The sequence below is a fragment of the Sorex fumeus genome, unplaced genomic scaffold (genome assembly GCF_029834395.1).
Source record: "Sorex fumeus unplaced genomic scaffold, SorFum_2.1 ptg000015l, whole genome shotgun sequence".
NCBI classification, from domain to species: Eukaryota; Metazoa; Chordata; class Mammalia; order Eulipotyphla; family Soricidae; genus Sorex; species Sorex fumeus.
This window is the reverse complement of record NW_026606072.1, coordinates 21,061,636-21,082,968: the sequence shown is the minus strand read 5'-3', so window position 1 is coordinate 21,082,968 and position 21,333 is coordinate 21,061,636. Positions and strand designations below refer to the sequence as shown.

Genomic DNA, 21,333 nt, shown 5'->3' with positions numbered 1-21,333 from the left:
TCATTATAAGGTGCTTATTAGTTATCCTGTAAAATGAAACACTAGGTGGTTAGGCATTTGATTGTGGGATATATGCAATTATTAAATAATATTTAGTTTAACATTATTGGATATTTTCTTTGTCCAGGGATCTATGTTAAGCACTTTAAAAGTATTACACATTTAGTCATAATTTGGTAATCTTTAGTATTAAAATACCCATTATATAGCTGAAAAACCATGGCACAAAGGCTTAAATAACTTTCCAAGAGTATGTCATATACTTTGGATCTAGAGCCAGTGCTGGTCACTGTTTTATCACTCATAAGGGCCATAAGAAATGTGTGTGTAAGAGTGTGTGTATGTGTACACCGATATATACATTTGCTTATATATCCTACATAGGAACTGATAACTAAAATCAGGCTAATAAATAAGTGCTTAATATTAGCAATAAGTTCTTAATATGGAAAACTATTGTAAGCAAGATAAATTTAAATTTTAAATGTCACCTGTGATACTAGGCATATCCTTATCTGTGACAAATATAAAAGAATCACCTATGTGAACTGTGTTAAAAGATATTCCTAGGTCCTAAATCTTAATCTGGATTTCCTAAATCTTTATTCCCAATAAACTACATCTTTAACAATTGACCCAAGGATTCCTATCATTGTTCTCAGAGTAGTTTGAGAAATTTGAGATTTTTTTCTTTTTGCTTTTTGGGTCACACTCAGCAATGCTCAGAGCTTACTCTGGTTCTATGCTAAGAAATTAGTACTGGCAGAGCTCGGGGTACTATATGGGATGCCAGGGATTGAATCCGAATTGGCTGCGTACAAGGCAAACATCCTACACTCTGAACTATCATTCTGACCCCCAGTTTGAGAAATAAAGTAAATCTTTATGGTTTTCGATTCTCACTGGACTTCAGAATCAACTTGGAAGCTTTCAGTATCTGTCTCTGACCTCTCTTCTCAACCTATTGATACACTAGGATTTCTGTTCTTTCTGCATTTACTTACCATAAGATTCATCAGATGTATCTGCATGTGTATGTTCATTGAAGCACTGTTCACAATAGCCAGAATCCGGAAACAACCTGAGTGCCCAAGAACAGATAACTATTTAAATAAACTTTGATACATCTACACAATGGAATACTATGCAACTGCTAGGAAAGATGAAGTCATGAAATTTGCTTATAAGTGGATGGTCATGGAGAGTATTGTGCTAAGTGAAATGAGTCAGAAGGAGAGGGACAGACATAGAATGACTGCACTCATTTGTGGGCTATAAAATAACATAATGTGAGACTGACACCCAAGGACAGTAGACACAAGGGCCAGGAATATTGTCCTATAGTTGGAAGCCTGCTTCATGATCTGGGGGAGAAGCAACTGGAATAGAGAAGGAATCACTAAGACAATGATGGTTGTAAGAATCGTTTGGGATGGGAGATATGTGCTGAAAATAGATAAAGGACCAAACGTGATAACCTCTCAGTATCTGTATTACAAACCATAATGCCCAAAAGTAGAAAGAGTAAGGGAGAAATTGTCTGCCAAGGAGGTGGGGGAAAAGTTGCAAAGGGGTGTATATGGGAACACTGGTGGTAAAGAATGTGTACTGGGTATTTGATCATTGTATGACTGAAACTCAAACATGAAAGTTTTGTAACTATCTCATGGTGATTCGATTTTTTAAAATATTTTCAAGTATCTTATAGTATTAAAAAGAAAAAAAGGTTTGTAAAATGTTTAGAATAAATAGTCAACAGTTTGATGAATTGTCTGAATGTGCTGTACTTTTTCAATTTTAGTGACAGTGAAGAACCTCCTGAAACCCTATATGATAATGAAGTGAACATTTCTATCCCCGTAAAATATGAAGTTGGACTACAGTTTTATGGGTAGGAGGAAACTACACCTTTCTACTAATCCTGTGGTTCTGAAACTGTGGTCCCTGGTCAGAGTCACCTGGGAAATAATCCAGACAAAATCTCTGGCTCCCCCCAGAACTATTGAACCAGCAATTCCATAGGCGATGCTCACAAATGTGTACTAAACAAGCCCTTCAGATAATTCTCACACTCACAAGTTTGAGAAACAGCACAATAATTTCTTTGTTTTGTTTTGTTTTGTTTTGTTTTGGGGGCCAATGTGACAATGCTCAGGGCTCATTTCTGGCTCTGAACTCAGGGTTCAACCCTTGTGGGTTCAGCTACTGTAAGGAGTACTGGGGATCTATCCTGAGTTTGCTGCATGCAAGGCAAGTGTCCTACCAACTGTATTCATCTCTTCTGTCCCTGCACTAATTAATTTTAAATGTGAGTTTCAGATGGGACTGGATTACATTAGCAGTCTTCAATTCATGCAAGCTCATGAACCCAGACATCCTTTGCAAAGAGCAAAGTTCCCAGAAGTTGCCAGCACATTTCTGATCTTTCATTACAAGGGACATGAGCAGCCCATGCATACTGGGCACATGGTTAAAGAGATCTACCTTCATTTATCATGAGAACTTTTGATATATCAAACAATCATATTGGCAAATGTATTTTTGTTATAGTCATGTTGGCAAATGTAATCATGTTGGCAAACATAGTACTTTCCCACTATAAATCCTTATGTAAGCAAGTTTCTAACTTTCTGCTGAGTAAGGATATGCAGTGTATATAACAAGTATTATAATCACTGGTGAATTTCATCTTGAAAGCCTTATTATTTTATTTTTTTATTTTATGTCAACTTCCTTTTATCACACCACCACACAATGAGAGGATTATAAGATATGTGTAGATTTTGCTATGTTTCCATGACTTTAAGTTCTGTTTGCTATTTTTTATTTTGCTCTATAAACTTTTTTATAAACCAGAATTTTCACAATAATTTTAATGTTCCTAAATTCAGATTTTTGCCAAGCAAATTTATTTTCCTCTTGACTAAAGTGCTGTTTAAAATACATTTATATTATATTTTTATCTGTGTTCATCTAACAAACATAGAAAAGTTATATGGAAAAGATTTAATTTTAAGTTTAGTAAAAATTATAGTATTCTTGATTAAAAATTATTTATGAAAAGTTGCAAATAAATTTCTCATGTGCTCCAAAATCCTAAAATATAAAATCTTACATAGTAGCAATATAACAACTTTTTAAGTCTTTTTAAAATTCAATATTTCTAAAAATGACAAGTTTTGGCTTGATGATTTATAGCTATAAAGAATATTGGCAAAATCTACAGCTGTACCTCATGGTGTTTCACTAATAAAAATTTTTTAAAAAAAGAATATTGGCGAATTTATGAAAATGTGTTACATGTTTACAGTGAATTTTTATTTTAAAATCTATGGGTATCTTACCTGCTGTACTATTTACTTGAGTCTTTTGATGCTGTATAAGCATCACTGACTATTGAAATTGATTTTATAATGCTATTATTCACCCTAATCCAATATTTAATTTCAGGTGTCAGAAAAAAGAATTTTGTTTTTGATCTGAAATCTTTATTAAGTAGTTTTGCAGAATTTTCAGGTATAAACAGTGAAAAATTGAGGTCAAATCAAAGTTAAACATTGTTGTATATTTTTTTCTAATCTTTTCAGTTCTGCAAGTGAGTACCACATTTTAATTGGTGTCAATGACACAGTTCCTGAAGTTATTAACTCTACTGAAGACATAGGAGATGAAATTAATATCTTTTACTTGGTAAGAAATTATCTTTAAATTAGTATTATAACTATTTTTAAATCAAAGGCCTTCTTTAAATCAATGAACATTAGACAAAGCAGCATCTTGAACTCCCGAGAAATCTCAATGAGCTTGGTTATCATATGGATTTGGCCAATCATGCTGAATCCTTTTCGGAACCCAGCTTGCTTACATGGTTGTCCTTCATCTAGTGTTCTGCCAATCCTATTCAGGATGACTCAAGTGAACAGCTTGTAGACAACAGACAACAGGCAGATCAGGTGATAGTTTCCAATGAGGTGGATGTCTCCCTTCTTGTACAGTAGTACAGTCCTGCTGGTTTTTCACTGGAATGGAACCTTGCATTCAGATAGGTATCATGTGAAGAGCCGAGCCAGTGTATTGATGAGTACTGATGGCAGGTTCTTCAGGTGTTTGGGTCTGACCTTGTCTGGGCCAGGTGCATGTTTGGAGGAACAGTTCTTCTTCAGTGTTGAAAATAGCGTGATGTGATTGATGCCTTTTCTTCTTGTTCAAACCAATGATGTCGTACTTGATCTTTCATGCTTGCACCATCAGGTCCTTGGTGGATACATCCGATGCCAGTGTATCAACTGAAAGTACAGACAGGCATTTTTGTCCTTCTTCGTTTTGGCAGCCTAGTTAAGCCTTGAGATTTTATCAGCCTCTTCTTCCTCATCCTTCTTAATGCTGTGGTATTGGTGGCTCTTTCAAGGTCAGGGGAATGAGACCCATTGTATTTACTGGTTTTGGCATACCAAATACACCACGGATAGCTTTCCAAGCTTTGCCATGCCGTGGCGGGGGGGGATACTCTTAGTGGCTTGCCAGGCTCTATGAGAGAAATAGAGGCTTTTAGGGTGGCCTCTAATCACCCTTGCAGGTGTTCCCATGGTTCAAACCATATTTGAACCCCATCAATTATAGTGTGGTAATCTTGGAAGATGGAAGAAGAAGACCTTTGATTCTGTTGAGACTGCAGCAGTCAACAAAGCCCTAGCCAAACAGGACGTTCAAACTCAATACATCAGGATCCTCCATGAGCTGTATTACGGATTCACTACCAGGATCTCACCATTCTACAAGGAAGTGATCATCCATATCAAGAGAGGGGTTCGGCAGCGTAATATCATTTCACTGAAACTTTTCATTGCCACCCACAAGAACATCATGCGACAACTAGAATGGAAATGAATGGGGGTGAAGATAGATGGTGGGCAACTACACCCTTCCACTTCGCTGATGACATTGTTCTAATAACATTAGCCAAGCAGCACAAGTGCTGGCCAACTTCGACCGTGAGAGTGGAAAGGTCAGACTACAGCTGAATCTTATGAAGACAATGTTTATGAGAAACGGTCTTGTTCCTGACGTTCCATTAGCTCTCGATGGAATGAACATCTCTGAATGCAGCAGTTATGTGTACCTAGGTCAAGAAGTCAACATGATGAATGACCTGGCACCTGAGTTGCGCAGGAGGAAGAGAGCAGCTTGGAACGCCTTCAATAGCATCGAAGAAATAGCTAAGAGGATGAAGAACCTCCAGCTCTGGCCACATCTCTTCGATTCCACTGTTCTTCCTGCATTAACATATGCCTCAGAGACCTGGGCCTTACAAAAACATTATGAGAACGCTATTCAGGTATCCCAAAGAGGAACTGAGCTATGCTTGGAGTATCACACTTACTCAAGTGAGAGAAGGAATCCAGAGTTCTTACCTCCATCAGTGATCGAGAATCAGGGACGCTGTCTCATTTGCCAAGGTGTCGAAAATCAGATGGGCTAGTCACATAATGCGATTTGGAGACTACTGCTAGAGTCATTACCTACTGGATTCCACGGGACATCAAAAGATCACATGGCCGCCAACATATGAGACAGTCAGTCTTCTTCATCAAGACCCTGAATGATCAGTTTGAGGCTCTTCATGTTCCTGGAGTGATCAGACACCATTTGCTACAGGGATGCGACAGGGATGAATGGAGATGTTACTGGCGCCCACTTGAGCTAATTATGAGTAATGGGATATCAAGTGATCAAGTGAACTATTTTTAAATTTATAAAAAAAATCTTTAAAAGAATGAACAGAGAGAAACATGTTGTTTCAACTATTCTATCTCTATATTCCAATATTCTTCTTTATAAATTTCACCATTTTAAAAATAAACTTATTTAAATGTTTAATTATACCTTGAAGCAATTTTTAAAACATAGCTACAGAAGAGTCTGAGCAATAGAACAGATTCCTTTCATGCAACTAACCCGAGTTTTATCCCTGGCACCCCATATGTTCCCCTGAGCCCCACCGGAAGTGTTCCCTGAGTGCAGGAAGCAGAAATAACCCCAGGGCATTGCCAGGTGTGCTCTGTCACCCAATAAAAGAAGTATTCCTGAATTTTCCTGTCGATATGCAAAACTAACAGTGACTATGACTGTCACCTCACACTAAAAGAATAGCTAGATCATAAATGTCAGAAACAAGAATTGATGATACAGCAGAGATAGAAAGGAACCCTCATTCACTGTTGGTAGGGATGGGAGTTTGTCCAGTTCATGGAAAGCAGTATGGAAATATCTCAAAAAACTAAAGACAGAATTATCATATTATCTAACTATTTTAGTCCTAAGCATCTATAGAAAATACAAAAGATACCAATTCAAAAATGTATCTGCACACCTAAGTTCATTGCAATGCTATTTACAATAGACAATAGTCGGCATATGGAAACTACTCAAGTGACCCAAAACACATGAGTGGAGATAGAAAGTGCAGTGTATATATACACAGTGGAATACTACTCAGTTACTAGAAAAGCAAATACATAAAATATATTGCTTTCATTTATTTATATATTTTTATTTGGGCCACATGTGGCAGTAGTCAGGGCTTACTCGTGGGCCTGTGCTCAGGGATCACTTCTGGTGGGACTTTGGGGACCATATGGGATGCTGGGGATTGAACCCAGGTCAGTCACATGCAAGTCAAGAGCCTTACTCTCTCTCCAGCCTTGATATAATGCCTTTTGCTTAAACATAACTAGAAGACTGGAAGCAGAGCCGGTCAAGCTAAGCAAAATAACTCAAGGGAAAAGTAATAGAGGAAAATTAAGATAGGTAACTATATCTTAGCATTACCTACAATGTAGTGGAATTTAGGAAAAGTTCTTTAATCTCAGTCTTCTCCAATATTTCCATAAGGGGTCTTGGTTTCAATCAGAAAAGAATAGATGTTAATTGTAAAATGTATGACTTCTGACTAAATATTTAGAATTCGATGGAATTTGATAAGGAGACTGTGCCAGAGAAGCTAGAACATATTACATATTAGTAAGAAGGTCAGAAACATATTAGTGAGAAGGTCAGAATCAAAAAATGTGCTTAAGAGGCAGACACAGCTCACATTGTTATAAAGGGATACAGTTAATATTCAGAGAATTGCTCCTAGTTGGAATGCTTAATCTAGTTGGCTCAGCTACCAGGTCATTAGGATTTCTTGACATTAGTCTGTATTGATGAAGGAGCTTCTTAAGAAGGCCCAGAAATCATGCCTTCTTAGAATAGGAAGAGAGGGCCACGGCATCAGCTTAGCCCGGTTCATTTAGACCTGTTTTAAGCAGGTAAAGATTTCTAAAGGGTGATTTCAGCTTCTTGCCTTATCACTTACTTATGGCACTTCATCCTGCCGCATTTTTCTTCCTTATGAGCTGTACTCTGCCAGTACTGGCAGAGGGACAAAGCCACGCGGGTTCCGGGGCCGAGACCTCCAAGCCTACTCGAATTGGAGTCGAGCATCCTCCACCCAGATCCTCCAAATTCCAGTAGGCGGGGGTCACACCCACCACCTGGCCCCCTGGCGCCGTGTAATCCTATCAGCGGCCAAGACTCAGAGACTATAAAATCCAGCTCCTGGACGAGACCAGTGCAGTCTCCTGCCCCTGCGTCTGGCTGTTCCTCGCCGGGGTCCCTTGGAGGGGAGCGGGTTGAGCTTTCCTCCCTGCCCCGACCAGGGGCCGCATTCGCAGCCGCAAGACATCTTATCAGGACATCTTTTTATGACATCTTATTATCTCATTCCTACTTTGGACAAACTTGCAGGCTATCGAATGTAGCCTGCCCACAGGACAGAGTCTGGCAAACTCCCCGTGGTGTACCAAATATGCCAAATACCAGTAACAATGATGGGCCTCATTCTCCTAAAGAGCCTTGAATATAATATCAGGGCTAGGATGAAAGAGACGTTACTGGGGCCTGCTCGAGGCAATCGACGAATAACAGGATGATGAAATGAAATGAAATGAAATGAGCTGTACTCAGCATTAGCAGCATGATGGTATATATGCAGAATATTAGATTAATGTGTAAAAGCAGATGGGGATTTCTGGGAGTGAATCAGCCTCTTATCAAACTGAATTATCAATATCCAGTGGCACAAAACTTCCAGCTCGGGATAGGTTTGAAAATAGAAATATATCGATATCTAATTTACCTGGCTAGTGGTGGCAGGAGCAGCTACCTTGGATCAGGAGTATTTTATGAGTTTAGGGAATTACAGAAAAAAACACCTTAGGCTGAGGCAAGCAATACTATACTCAATCTGAGTAGATTGGGTAAATATTTCTCTCCTTTCCAAATCCAAACAAAGGAAAATGAGTATGATAAATTGTCAAAGAATTATATTACGACCTTCCATTAAACCCAATCCAATTGTAAAAGAGGGGAGCAAAACATGATAATAAATGACTACATAAACTCTAACCATGGCATATTCCTTTTCTTTTTCAATTATGTGAATTTTTATTCATTGCTATAAACTATGTATATTCATTCTGGGATTCAAACTATTACAGAATTTGAGTGTTCAATTAAAAACTAAAATCTCATGATAGAATTGGTACTGTTGAAAAAAAGATTACATTTATTTTATTTTTCCTATAGATTAGAAAAACTGGGAATTTTCCAATGCCAGAACTAAGGCTGTCAATTTCATTTCCCAATCTGACCTCAGACGATTACCCTGTACTGTACCCAAATGGATGGTCCTCTTCTGATGTAAGTCACATGCACTGTGAATTTGTCATTACAGTTTTCTTTTTCAAGACTTTGTATTCAAAGATATTTATTATGTAAGAAGCCTGTTTAAATGAGGAACTTTACCAAAGTAACATGGACATATTTATTTAGGAAAAAAAGATGTAAAGAATAAAACAATAACCACCAACACCCTACTGGTCACTAATGTAGGAGCACTGCTATTGTTTTTAGCCATTGATTAGGTTGATTAAATTCAGCATGAATTCCACATTACTTTTTTTAAAAAAAATTTATTTGGATATTCATGAGATAGACCATTACAAAACTGTTCATAATTGGGTTTCAGTCCCCGTTACTCCACCACAATCCCCCGACCCCCAACCCCCAACCTCCCTCTATGGGTGGCACTTTCCTTCTTGCTCTCGCTCTCTCTCCTTTTCCTTTTATGCATTATTTTTTGCAATACAGGTGTGCTAAGAGGTCATGGTGTTTGTTCAGGGCATTTGGTATTTTTATTGGTATGGTAAGGCTAGAGTAGCTTTTCAATTGGGTGGCAGGTTTGGGGTGTGGATGTGACTGCTGAGCCTTCCAGAAGTACAAGGAGTTGTGGGGAGGTAGCCCATCCCAATCCCGAGAAAGCCTAGAGATTTCAGTCACAAGACCCACACACTATAAGTTTCAGTGGATTATATCTTGGTGAGGTCCATCCTGAGACAGTGGAGTCAAGCCAGGGGTATGGCAGCGATTTTGGATTGTGAAAGCAAGTGGCTGCCGGGGGATCTGCTTGGGTAGGCCACCAGGCCACCTTGTCCCCCTATGACTTACCCCAGTCTCTTCAGCCATGCACAGGTTCAAGATTAACTACAGCTTTGGATCTATTTCAAGACTTATCTATGAGTCTCTGAAATAACACCAATAAATGAGATTGTATAGCTGAGCCAGAGGTGGTTTGTGGGCTTGGCTCCCACATACCTAACTTTTGGCCGTTTAATTTCTTGGTAAACTTGGTTCCAAGTTGTTTGAGTCCAGCCAAAGGCATAGCGGCAATTTTGGGGTATTAGGAAGCTTGAAGACACCAACAGGCTGCTGATGTGATCACCCCACAGATGCAGGTTAACCTGTTGGTAGCACCCTACCCCCTGAATGTTTTTTTAAGGCAAGAATTAAAAACTTTTTTCTTTAATCCAGAAAAAAGTGTATGAATGAGAATTTAAAAGGGAAAAAATTATGCTTTTTCTACTTCTTAATTTTTCTCTGAATTTTCATCCTTTGTTCTTTATTATTTATATCAAGGGTATAGAATATCCTGGGGAATAAAAAAGTTTATTAGATTGAGCCTCAAAAAAATCAAGGAAATTACCACCTTTTAAATATTACATTTTAAGCTTGTATTTGAGTAAACATGGATGAATCATTCCCCTTTGTGGACTAAATATCTTACCGCTTCACTTACCCTCTAAAGTTACTGCTGGTTGAATATAAAATTACAGATTAAAAATCCCTCTTTTCCTTTTATTTCATAAAGCTATAAAAACCATCATATTAAGTAATAAAAATGCTGACACTTCTTTTTCCTCGTAGAGCTTTATTTTTTCTCTCTGATTATGGGACTTATAAACTAATGATTGATAAAAATAATGCATTTATGTAACATTAAGTTTACTAACATTCTTTTCCTTAATAGTAAGAATGTTAACATTTTTTTAAAAAATAATTAACAACCTGAATACTAATACTAATACTAACTAATACTAACTAATACTCACATTTCAGTGGCAGGCATTATTACCTGGGAGTGCATATGTCACTGATATAAAATATAAAATAGCTGCTTCCATGTTGAGCAGTTCATACAATGGCTCCTGCATTTATGGCAGTAGATATCATTTATAGTCATTTTTCTAACATCATGCCTGGCCTGAAAAATAAATATTTTATCTTTTCAGAATGCAAACTGCAGGCCTAGTGACCTTCAGGATCCTCTTCATATCAACTCTGGGAAGGAAATGATCATATCCAAATCTGAAGATCTCAAACGAGGCACAATTTCGGTATATTCTGTTAACCAAGACACATGCTAGTTTTACCCCAGGCTTTCTAAGTGAATATCTAGACCTAAACATACCTATATTGTTTCTATTTTATGTTTTATTAAATGACATATACCTTTGATTTTTAATAGGACTGTAGTACCTGTAAATTTGCTACCATCACATGTGATCTCATTCCTTCTGATATGACCCAAATGAACATTTCACTTATCTTATGGAAGCCAACTTTCATAAAAGTAAGTGATTGCATTATTCTTTGCAGTTATTGAGTCATAGCACTAAAGATGTCCTCATTACTTCATGTCAAACAGAATGCTTCTGTACAAAGACTGGAAGTCTAAAAATCTGTGGTCCAAGCCCTAGTTCTGATTGATTTTACCTTTCATGTCCATAATAACTAAGTGATCTCTAAGTCCTTCCAAACTCATGTTTCTTTCCCATCTCTCTTCTTTTCATTGCACTTTAAGAGTAAATACAGTACCAAAATTTACACTTCCCTTAATACCTTAGAATTCAGTTTACTGAACAAAGACTTAGAAAATGACTTCTCAACCTTATTAACAAAGGACAGAGCTAATATGTTTGGACTCATTGTGTTAGATTAGACTTTACACATATTCATATATATTGTGTGAACATGTAAAAATAACATGTAGCATATTTTCACATAAAGTTTACATGCAAAATATTCAGAGAACATTTTTTAGACTCAATACAGTGAAAATAATTTAAAAGCAAACTACCCAAAACTTAGTTCATGAGCTTGGGAGACAGCTCTAAGGGCCGGAGCACATGCTATGCATACAGGCTCAATCCCAAGAACCACACGGAGCATCTGAACACCCAGCCAGGAGTAGCTTCTGAGCACAACCAAATATGGCCCCCAAATCAGAATAAACAAACAAGTATATGCTAATTATATTTATTATTGTTTGGGGTTAATTGTATGAAATCAACTATTTGTAGGATTTCTCTATTAAGTTTCTATTTTTATGTCAAAAATTGTTGAATAGGGGCTGGAATGAGAGTATAGCAGGTAGGGTGTTTGCCTTGCGTGCAACTGACCAGCATACCATATGGTCCCCTGAGCACCGCCAGGAGTAATTCCTGAGTGCAAAGCCAAGGGTAACCCATTTGCATTGCCAGGTGTGACCCAAAAAGAAAGAAAGAAAGAAAGAAAGAAAGAAAGAAAGAAAGAAAGAAAGAAAGAAAGAAAATGTTGAATAGTGAAAATTCCATGTCTCTAAACTTCTGTGTAAGTTTATTATGAGAATGCGTCTATTTCATACCTAGTTATATAAAAGTGGACAGGTTTAGAGTTTAATTTTTTCTTTTTTTTTTAAATTTTCATTAGTGAAACACCATGAGGTACAGTTGTAGACTTACAAATGATCGAGTACCCATCCCTCCACCAGTGCCCATTCTCCATCACCAATGATCCCAGTATCCCTCCCATCCCCCCATCCCCCCCATCCCACCCTGCCTCTGTGGCAGGGCATTGCCTTTTGTTCTCTCTCTCCTTTTGAGTGCTGTGGTTTGCAAAAGAGACATTGAGTGGTAATCAGGTTCAGTCTATAGTCCACTTTCAGCATGCATCTCCCATCCTGGGAGGATCCTCCCAACACCCTTTACTTGGTGATCCCTTCTCTACCTGAGCTACCTTTTCCCCTAGCATGTGCAGCTGGCCTTCAAGCCATGGAGTGAACCTCCTGGTATGGAGTTTAATTTTTTCTAAGGAAAATATGATAGAAATTATTTAGAAACAAATGTTCTTTAACAAAGACTTACAAATGAAAATTTGAGTATAGAGAAGAAAGAGAGTATGTACTCATCATTCAGTACCACCCTTTACATTTGGTTGTTATCAAAACTGTTACTTCTAATCTCAGAAAAATCCTACTTTAAAAAAAGTTTACTATTCAAATGTGTCTGACACTGATTGCAATTAACATAATACATTGAAAATAAATTCCTTTATTTTAGGCACATTTTTACAGTTTTAATCTTACTGTAAGAGCAGAACTTCAGAGTGAAAATACATCACTGATTTTAAGCTCTGGCAATAAAAAGAGAGAGGTAAGTGAAACTCTTAAGTTTTGAAAATATTACACATTTCACTCTGAATTTTGTGACATAATGTTTTATAATTGCTTCTAGTCCCTAAAGCAGTTACTAGTACTTCTCTCAATAAGTGGCAGATGCTGTTGCTCCAAATTATACTTGATTAGTTGCAAGTGTGATTTCAGTCTCATTTTTCTTTGTTAGAAACTCAGAGAAATCATGATATTTACAATTAGCATGCCATGTTTGACTTTATTGCTTCAAACTATCCCAGTAAATTGATGTTTTTGCTTTCACCTGACTAACAAATGATGCCTGTGCAACTTTTCTTCTTAAAAACTGACATTATAAAAAGCAGTTGACATCTAAAGAGCAGACTTGGAAAACAAATTCTTAAAGAAAATGTCGTTCTGTACAGAAATACATGTGGGTTTTTTTTATTTAGTCATAGGGAAATTTGAAACAAAAATGAAATACTCTTTCATGATACAAATATATGCTAATGTCCTCAGTAAAAATACAATGGTTTGAATTTTTCTGCTTGTCCTTTTATAAAATAAAGTCAAAGTACTTGCTATAGATGTGAGACTTTAACCTGATTTTCCATCTTATTATGGAGGAGCTTAAATACCCCACATGGTTATTCTAAGTCAGAAAATTTCACTTGAAAATTATCTAGCATTTAGATGTTGTTTTACAACTTTTTATTTTATATTACTTCTTTTTAAAAGTTACTTCAATACCAAGGACCTTCATAAGTATTCACTATTAAAGAAGAGGTACATATAAATAAATGTAACATATAAAAAATAAATGCATATAATTTTTACATATTTTATAAATGTGCTTATAACTGCATAGTTGGTCCACATAAAGTCAAAATTTACCAATAGGTACAGGAAATGAGTGTTAATTATACTGAAAAGAGTATATTTTATTTCAATATGTCTGTTAGAATCAGTATGTTAGAGTTATTATTATATTTATTTCCCCTAAATATTAGTTATTCCTAATGGAGCTACTTATTCTGCATTTTACACTAAAAGAAAATGATATAAAAAGCATTAAATTCTAAGGTTATTTGTAAAAGCATGAGGTTAGGGAGGGTTACTAATCCTTTGCCAATGTCTGTATATGCAAGTTCAGGGGCTTATTTGAGATATATCTTAAATATCAACATCTATTTTTAAAAAGCCTGACTCGGGGGCTGGAGCAATAGCACAGTGAGTAGGACGTTTGCCTTGCATGCAGCCAACCCGGGTTTGATTCCCAGCATCCCATTTAGTCCCCCGAGCACCGCTAGGAGTGATTCCTGAGTGCAGAGTCAGGAGTAACCCCTGAGCATTGCCAGGTGTGACCCAAAAAGCAAAAAAATAAATAAATAATTAAAAGCCTGACTGTAGGGGCTGGAGTAATAGCACAGCGGGTAAGGCATTTGCCTTTGCATGCAACCAACCTGAGTTCGATTCCTGGCATCCCATATGGTCCCTTGAGTACCTCCAGGAGTAGTTCCTGAGTGCAGAGCCAGGAGTAACCCCTGAGAATAACTGGGTGTAACCCCCCCCAAAAAAAAGTCTGACTGTATATATATTCAGTATTACCAAGCTCAGTATTTTCAATGCCGCAGTGACCTTTTCAGAGTGGTTGAGGTGTTGGATCCAGATCCATTCTATGCAAATACTTCCCGTCAGCCTCTTGTTGCATTCATTGTATTCCTCTTTCACTTGGAATAAGTAGTTGAAATACTTTCTTAAACTTTTATTAGTTATTAGCATCAAACCAAATTTTGTTTCCTGAGAAATCAAAGGATGAGTTGCAGAGTACTGAAGTTTTATTTAGTGACTAAAGCGGTAAAAATCATAAAATCAACATCTACCAGGTTTTAGGCAGCAAGCCTGAAACTTTATGTTATAAACGAACGTAAGTTTAGTAAAACTCTGGTTTTCAAGACTGCAGAGACAGTAGCGCCAGCAGAGCATGTTCTTGCATGGGTCGACCCAGGTTTGAGTCCCTGGCACCCTACTATTATTCCCTCAAGACCCCTCATGAGTGATCCCTAACTGCAGAACCAGGAGTAAGCCCTGAGCACCACCAGATGTGTGAACCCAAAACATATATATATATATGCATATATATATATACACACACACGTTTTTTAAAGGGCTGGAGCGATAGCACAGCAGTAGGGCATTTGCCTTACAAGCGGCCAACATGGCCGACCCGAGTTCGATTCCTCCGCCCCTCTCGGAGAGCCCGGCAAGCTACCGAGAGTATCTCGCCCAAACGGCAGAGCCTGGCAAGCTACTCATGATGCATTTGATATGCCAAAACACAGTAACAAAAAGTCTCATGATGGAGACGTTACTGGGCCCACTCGAGCAAATCAATGAACAGCGGGAGGACCGTGACATTTTGTAATAGAGTATCCCGCCCACATGGCAGAGCCTGGCAGGCTTCCCAAGGTGTATTTGATATGCCAAAAACAGTAACAAGTCTCACAATGGAGACGTTTCTGGTGCCCACTTGAGCAAATCGATGAACAATGAACAACGGGAGAACAGTGCTACAGTATATATTATGTATGCATACTTATTCTAGTTAAGAACTGATTTATAAGTTCAGTGACAGTGACACAAAACTCAACTAAATGAAAGTCTGGTAGCAGAATAAGCACTTTGGGAGTGACTGTATAAGCGAAACTTCATTTAGCTCCACATTTGAAATATGCACAGTTTACTATATGAAAACAGTATCTCAATTCATAAATAACCAAAAAGTCACTTTAAAATTAGAAGAGGAAATTTTTACAAGTTCACATGTCAACCATCTGTGCTGTTCAGTCTAAATGTATTTATTGTGATAGTGTACTGACATCTTCAAAATATAGAAATTCTGGTTCTCTAAAAGATAAATTCATCCAATCATTGAAAATTCTAATTCGCAAACAGCATATTCTTTATGTATATATTTTAGAAGGAAATTTATAGATTGTTAATAAATTTAACATAGATATTTTAAATGAATATTTTTACTACAAAATAAGTATGTTTTTTGTTATAGAAATAAGGCTAAGCACTATTGTCTACAAATGTATAACCTATGAAAATTCTATATACTGAAAGGTTTGTGTTTACTAGTGTTAACAATACTGTTTAATAATTTTCAGCTTGCTATTCAAATATCCAAAGATGGTCTTCCAGGCAGAGTGCCATTGTGGGTTATCCTATTGAGTGCTTTTGCCGGATTATTATTGCTAATGTTGCTTATATTAGCACTGTGGAAGGTGAGCACAATTTTTTTTTACTTTCTATCTCAATTGTCAAAAGAAACATAGTGAAATCAAATTGTAATTTATCGGTGCTACAGAATATATTATTATAGAAAATTAGACACCTTGAAATGATGATCATAGAATGTTGATCACCAAACCAGAAGTGGCCCTTGAGTACAACTGGGTTTGACCCCAAAGTACAAAAAAACTGCAAGCAAAGCAAAGGAATGTGTAAGCAGTAGAATCTTGTCTAAGATAGATTTGCCTTAATCATATCTCTGTTTCTTAAAAAAATCAAATACTTGTTTAATGCATTAACACCAATTCCACATTTATGCAATAGTTATGTCACTGAGTGATGAATAAGGGATTGTGAATTCATTGAAAAATGACATCTTGTCATTTCACAGACATATTTTAGAACCCTCTGTAAAACTGAGTAGTCATCTATTTCCACTAGGCAAATCTGCATATTTACAAAGACATTTTGCTTAATCTGAGTTATGCAAGATGATTAAAATTCTGAGCTGTGTCAAATTCTAAATTAGAAGAAGTGAGATAAGGTAATGTGAGTTAAAATTAATATAGAATAAAATCTCATGAGAAATTTTAGTGGTTTTCCAGTTAAACATCAAACTGACATTTCTATAAGACCACTTTTTTTTCAAGTGGTAATTTTTTTTGTTTTATTAGTGAAACACCATGAGGTACAGTTGTAGACTTACAAGTTGTTGTGCTTGGGTTTCAGTTATACAATGATCGAGTACCCAACCCACCACCAGTGCCCATTCTCCACCCCCACCAATCCTAGTATCCCTCCCACCCACCCCCCATCCCCCATCCCACCCTGCCTTTGTGGCAGGGCACTCCCTTTTGTTCTATCTCTCCTTTTGGGTGCTGTGGTCTGCAGAAGAGACATTGGGTGGCAATCATGTCCATAGATTACTTTCAGCAGGCATCTCCCATCCTGGGCAGATCTTCCCAGCACCCTTTGTTTGGTGCTCCCTTCTCTATCTGAGCTGCCTTTACCCCTAGAGTGTGGAGCTGGCCTCTAAGCCATGGAGTGAACAACCTGGTATTTATCACAGCTGTTCTTGGTTGTTAGTCTCTTATTTTGTTACTTTATGTTACCCCCCCAGGGCTGGAGAGATAGCACAGGGGGTAGGGCATCTGCCTTGCACGCAGCCAACATGGCCGACCCGAGTTCGATTCCTCCGCCCCTCTCGGAGAGCCCGGCAAGCTACCGAGAGTATTCGATATGCCAGACACAGTAACAACAAAGTCTCCAATGGAGACGCTACTGGGCCCGCTCGAGCAAATCGACGATCAACGGGAGGGCCTTACTTTACTTACTTTACTTTATGTTACCCAGATGAATGCAATCTTTCTATGTCTGTCCCTCTTTCTGACTCATTTCGCTTAGCATATTTTCCATGTAGTACCACTTCTATGTAAATTTCATGACTTCATTTTTTCTAACTGCTACATAGTACTCCATTGTGTAGATGTACCAAAGTTTCTTTAACCAGTCATCTGTTCTCGGGCACTCAGGTTTTTTCCATATTCTAGCTATTGTAAACAGTGCTTCAATGAACAAACAAGTGCAGATGTCACTTCGACTATACTTTTTAGCCTCTCCAGGGTATATTCCCAGGCGTGGTTTTGCTGGGTCAAATGGGAGCTCAATTTCTAATTTTTTTAGAGTCGTCCATACTGTTTTCCAAAAGGGTTGATCCAGTCGGTATTCCCACCAGCAGTGAAGGAGGGTCCCTTTCTTGCCACATCCACGCCAACACAGGTTGCTTTTGTTCTTTTGAATGTGGGCCAGTCTCTGTGATGTGAAATGATATCTCATTGTTGTTTTGATCTGCATCTCCCTGATGATTAATGATGTAGAGCATTTTCTCATGTGCCTTTTAGCCATTCGGATTTCTTCTTTGAGAAAGTCTCTGTTCATTTTGTTGCCCCACTTTTTGATGGGGTTGGATGATTACTATAAGACCACTTTTGCTTTCAGCCTCTTATTAAACTATGCTAAAATACAAATTGTGGTTACATATACATTTTTATAGTTCCTTTACAACAAAATTATCTTTTATCCAAATATTTCAATAATTTAAGTATTTAACTAACTAACCAATTTCTCTCTCACTGAGTTATTTGCCACTCCCATTTCTTTATCGCTTATAATGACCAACTTCCCTTTTTGTTGAGGGAAGAGTATTTCTCTTGGAGAAGAAGATGGAAAATTTTATGCCTTAGATATAGGTCAGGAACATTGAGTTCAGTAAATAGAACCCCTAGCTTTCTCCAACAAAATCCTTTCCCAAGGCAAAATTATTTATTCTCTTCAACTTGAAGCTTTTTTCTCCTAGTTTAGTCTCAGAACTGTAGTACCTGACTTGGCCACATTGTGGTACCCAAGACGTGGTTTCAGCGGTTTAAGCTGGGTTTGAAATAAAGTATATGCCCATTTACCTCAGAAAGAATGTGTTGCCGTTGATTCCTTTATTTATGATCTTCTAGTCTGAGCAGTGTTCTTTTCCGTTCAGTTATAGATCACTAACAAGAGAAAAGGAAAACAGAAAATATATGTAGACATTTTCTGTTTAGAACAAATGTGTTTTTAGTATCAGTTTTTCTGATACCAGTCTTGAAACAAAAGTTGTAAAAATAGACATATTCTTTCCTTTAGGAAGTGTTTTGTTAATATATCCTTATGTTTTACATCTATATCCAAATGAAGGTAGTTTAGCAACCTTTGGACAATCCTGACCTGTAGGTACAGTTACTTCAGCCATTGGGTGGAAAATCATGCAATCAGAAGTGAAATTTTTGATAGATGAATGGAAACTGGCACCTGTTTGGGGCCAGTTATATGCTAGTAACTGTTTTAGCTTTTCTATTTGAATAGCAACTTTCTATTTGAATACTAACCTTAGGGAGTAGATTATTATGAACTTCATTTTAAAAGAGGTAACTGAGTCATAGAAAAGTTATCTTTATCAAGATCACATAGTTTATCAGATTGAATACAGCCCATTTCATTTCATATCAGCACGATTATCACAATTATCACAACTCAAAGTTGTCACTTTGTTATCATTCTTATTTCACCATATTGTTAAAATTTTTTCAACTCAGTAACTTTACAGGGAAGAATCCTGAAGCAAAGAGATGCTTTATTCATCTATTTATCTATCCCAAAATTACCATCTGGTAAGGGATTGCTTTAAAGCAGTGCTAAATCTACAAAGATTGTTCCTATCCCATATTATCCCATCATGGCAAGCAATAGGGAGGGCTCTTTTGTCAGGAGCTCCAAGAATTCCCATTCTTGCATTGTTTCAAGAGGGCCATGAATTCTGAAATAAATACAAATCTTTTCCTTTGTAATGAAAGTCTCACGTTGGGTCCTGACATTGAACAGGTCTGTTATTTCAAATAGTATATTTATATACTATTCAGGTCTATTATATTAGGACCTCTTAGAGCCGTGCATTCTGCTTGCAGTGGATTCAGCACTGCTCTCAACTCCAGACGTCTTCTGATGCTACTTAGATATGGAGCAGAGACCTCAGGAGTTCCAGAACTCTGAAAGGATACTGGAATTCCCAGGCTCCATGCAAGGCACAAGTCCGAGTTTCCTCATAGAGCAGTGATTTTATTTTAAAAAATGGTCTTTTTCTCTTTATCGTGCAGTATCTTTGACAAAAATCAAAGCTTGCAAACAAATCTCAGGAGCTTCTTAAGATAGTCCACCTGGAAGAGAGAGACCTTGTAGGGGGACACCCATTTAAAGAGCTTGAGAATGTGGTGTTGAAATGGGCTGTCATACACAAAGAAGAGCAAAGCTCAGTGGGACTTGTAATCAGTGGAAGGAGATCCTGCACAAAGGGGCCAGAGAATCCTCCTGGCCCTTATTCCTACTATCCTTGGGTGTTAGTCTCCCATTATGTTACTTTATATTCCACAAATGAGTGCAGTCATTCTATGTCTGTCCCTCTCTTTCTGACTCATTTCACTTAGCATGATACTCTTCATGTCGATCCACTTATATGCAAATTTCATAATCTCATCTTTTCTAACAGCTGCATAGTATTCCATTGTGTAGATGTACTAGAGGTTTTCCATTAAAATTTTTTTTAAAATGTAGCCCAAGAAAGCGGAATATTCACACCTCTTAATCTCACAGGATCTCACTTGGGGCTTAAGATGGTGAATAGCACCCCCATTCTTAATCTTTCAAGCATTAGTCAAACCTTATTCAACATTTTTTCCAGCCTATTTTTCCAGAGACTATTTACTTATATATCCTGCTATAAAGATTCGAACTAAATGATCATAAGGAGGCTCATTAAAGGACCTCAGCTCAATGCCTGAGCACATGCTTCCCATGTGCCAAAGGCCTGGGTTCAGTCCTGGGACCATATGATCCCCTATGCAGTGCTGAAAGTGACCCCAAAATAAAATTAGAAAAGGCATCATTAGGCCAGTAAGAAGGAAAATTTAAAAAGTGACTGAAACAAGAAAGTCTGAGTGAGTCTGGAACTATAAAGAGTACAGGGAGAAGACTTGTCTTTCATGAGGTCAACCTGGGTACCACTACTCTATATGGTACCTTGAGCACGGCCAGGAGAAATCCCTGAGAGCAGAGTCAGGAGTAAACCGTGAGCACTGCCAGGTATGGCCCAAAACCCAGAACAAAACAAGACGTTTGGGTGCTGAAGAAGAAAACTATTTTTTTGAATTCTGGTTTCTATTGGCCCTTTTTAGTTTGGATCCATTCTGCACACCCCAGCTTCCACTAAAAATCCAATGATTCATAAAATGGGTTAGGTGGAAAACTTTAAATAATGCAAGCTATATTTTAAAAGAGTGCATTTAATGTGTGGAAACAAAGGAAAAGTGAAAAGAAGCAAAAATGCACTTGAGAGAGGAAGGATAGAACTTTACGTACCGGCAGGTGCGAAAGTCAATGTTTCATCATAAGCCACTGCTGCTTTGAAAGGTGATGTGCTCTCCACTCAGCACAGGTGGGACTGAGTCAGGGGCCCAATCATTCATGAATCCAGAATTTTTTAGCTTGCCCAATGAAAAGTGTCGGGAATGTGCAGCACTGGCATTCTAAGGAAGGCAAATACATTTTTTTCCCCTAATGTTAATTTGTTCTGTTGTCACTTTGTCCACATCATCTCCTGATTCCTGATTCTCCTAGATTCTGGC

General features: G+C 37.6%; 1 protein-coding gene across 1 annotated transcript in view; it reads left to right on the top strand.

The window, feature by feature from the left end:
• Window positions 1–21,333, top strand: part of ITGA1 (integrin subunit alpha 1) — a 180,937-nt gene that overhangs the window by 153,585 nt on the left and 6,019 nt on the right. The window contains exons 22-28 of the mRNA XM_056112043.1: window positions 1,802–1,891; window positions 3,588–3,690; window positions 8,629–8,742; window positions 10,671–10,775; window positions 10,907–11,011; window positions 12,759–12,851; window positions 16,003–16,119. Coding sequence (XP_055968018.1) covers window positions 1,802–1,891; window positions 3,588–3,690; window positions 8,629–8,742; window positions 10,671–10,775; window positions 10,907–11,011; window positions 12,759–12,851; window positions 16,003–16,119 — 727 coding nt within the window. The remainder of the gene's footprint in view (window positions 1–1,801; window positions 1,892–3,587; window positions 3,691–8,628; window positions 8,743–10,670; window positions 10,776–10,906; window positions 11,012–12,758; window positions 12,852–16,002; window positions 16,120–21,333) is intronic.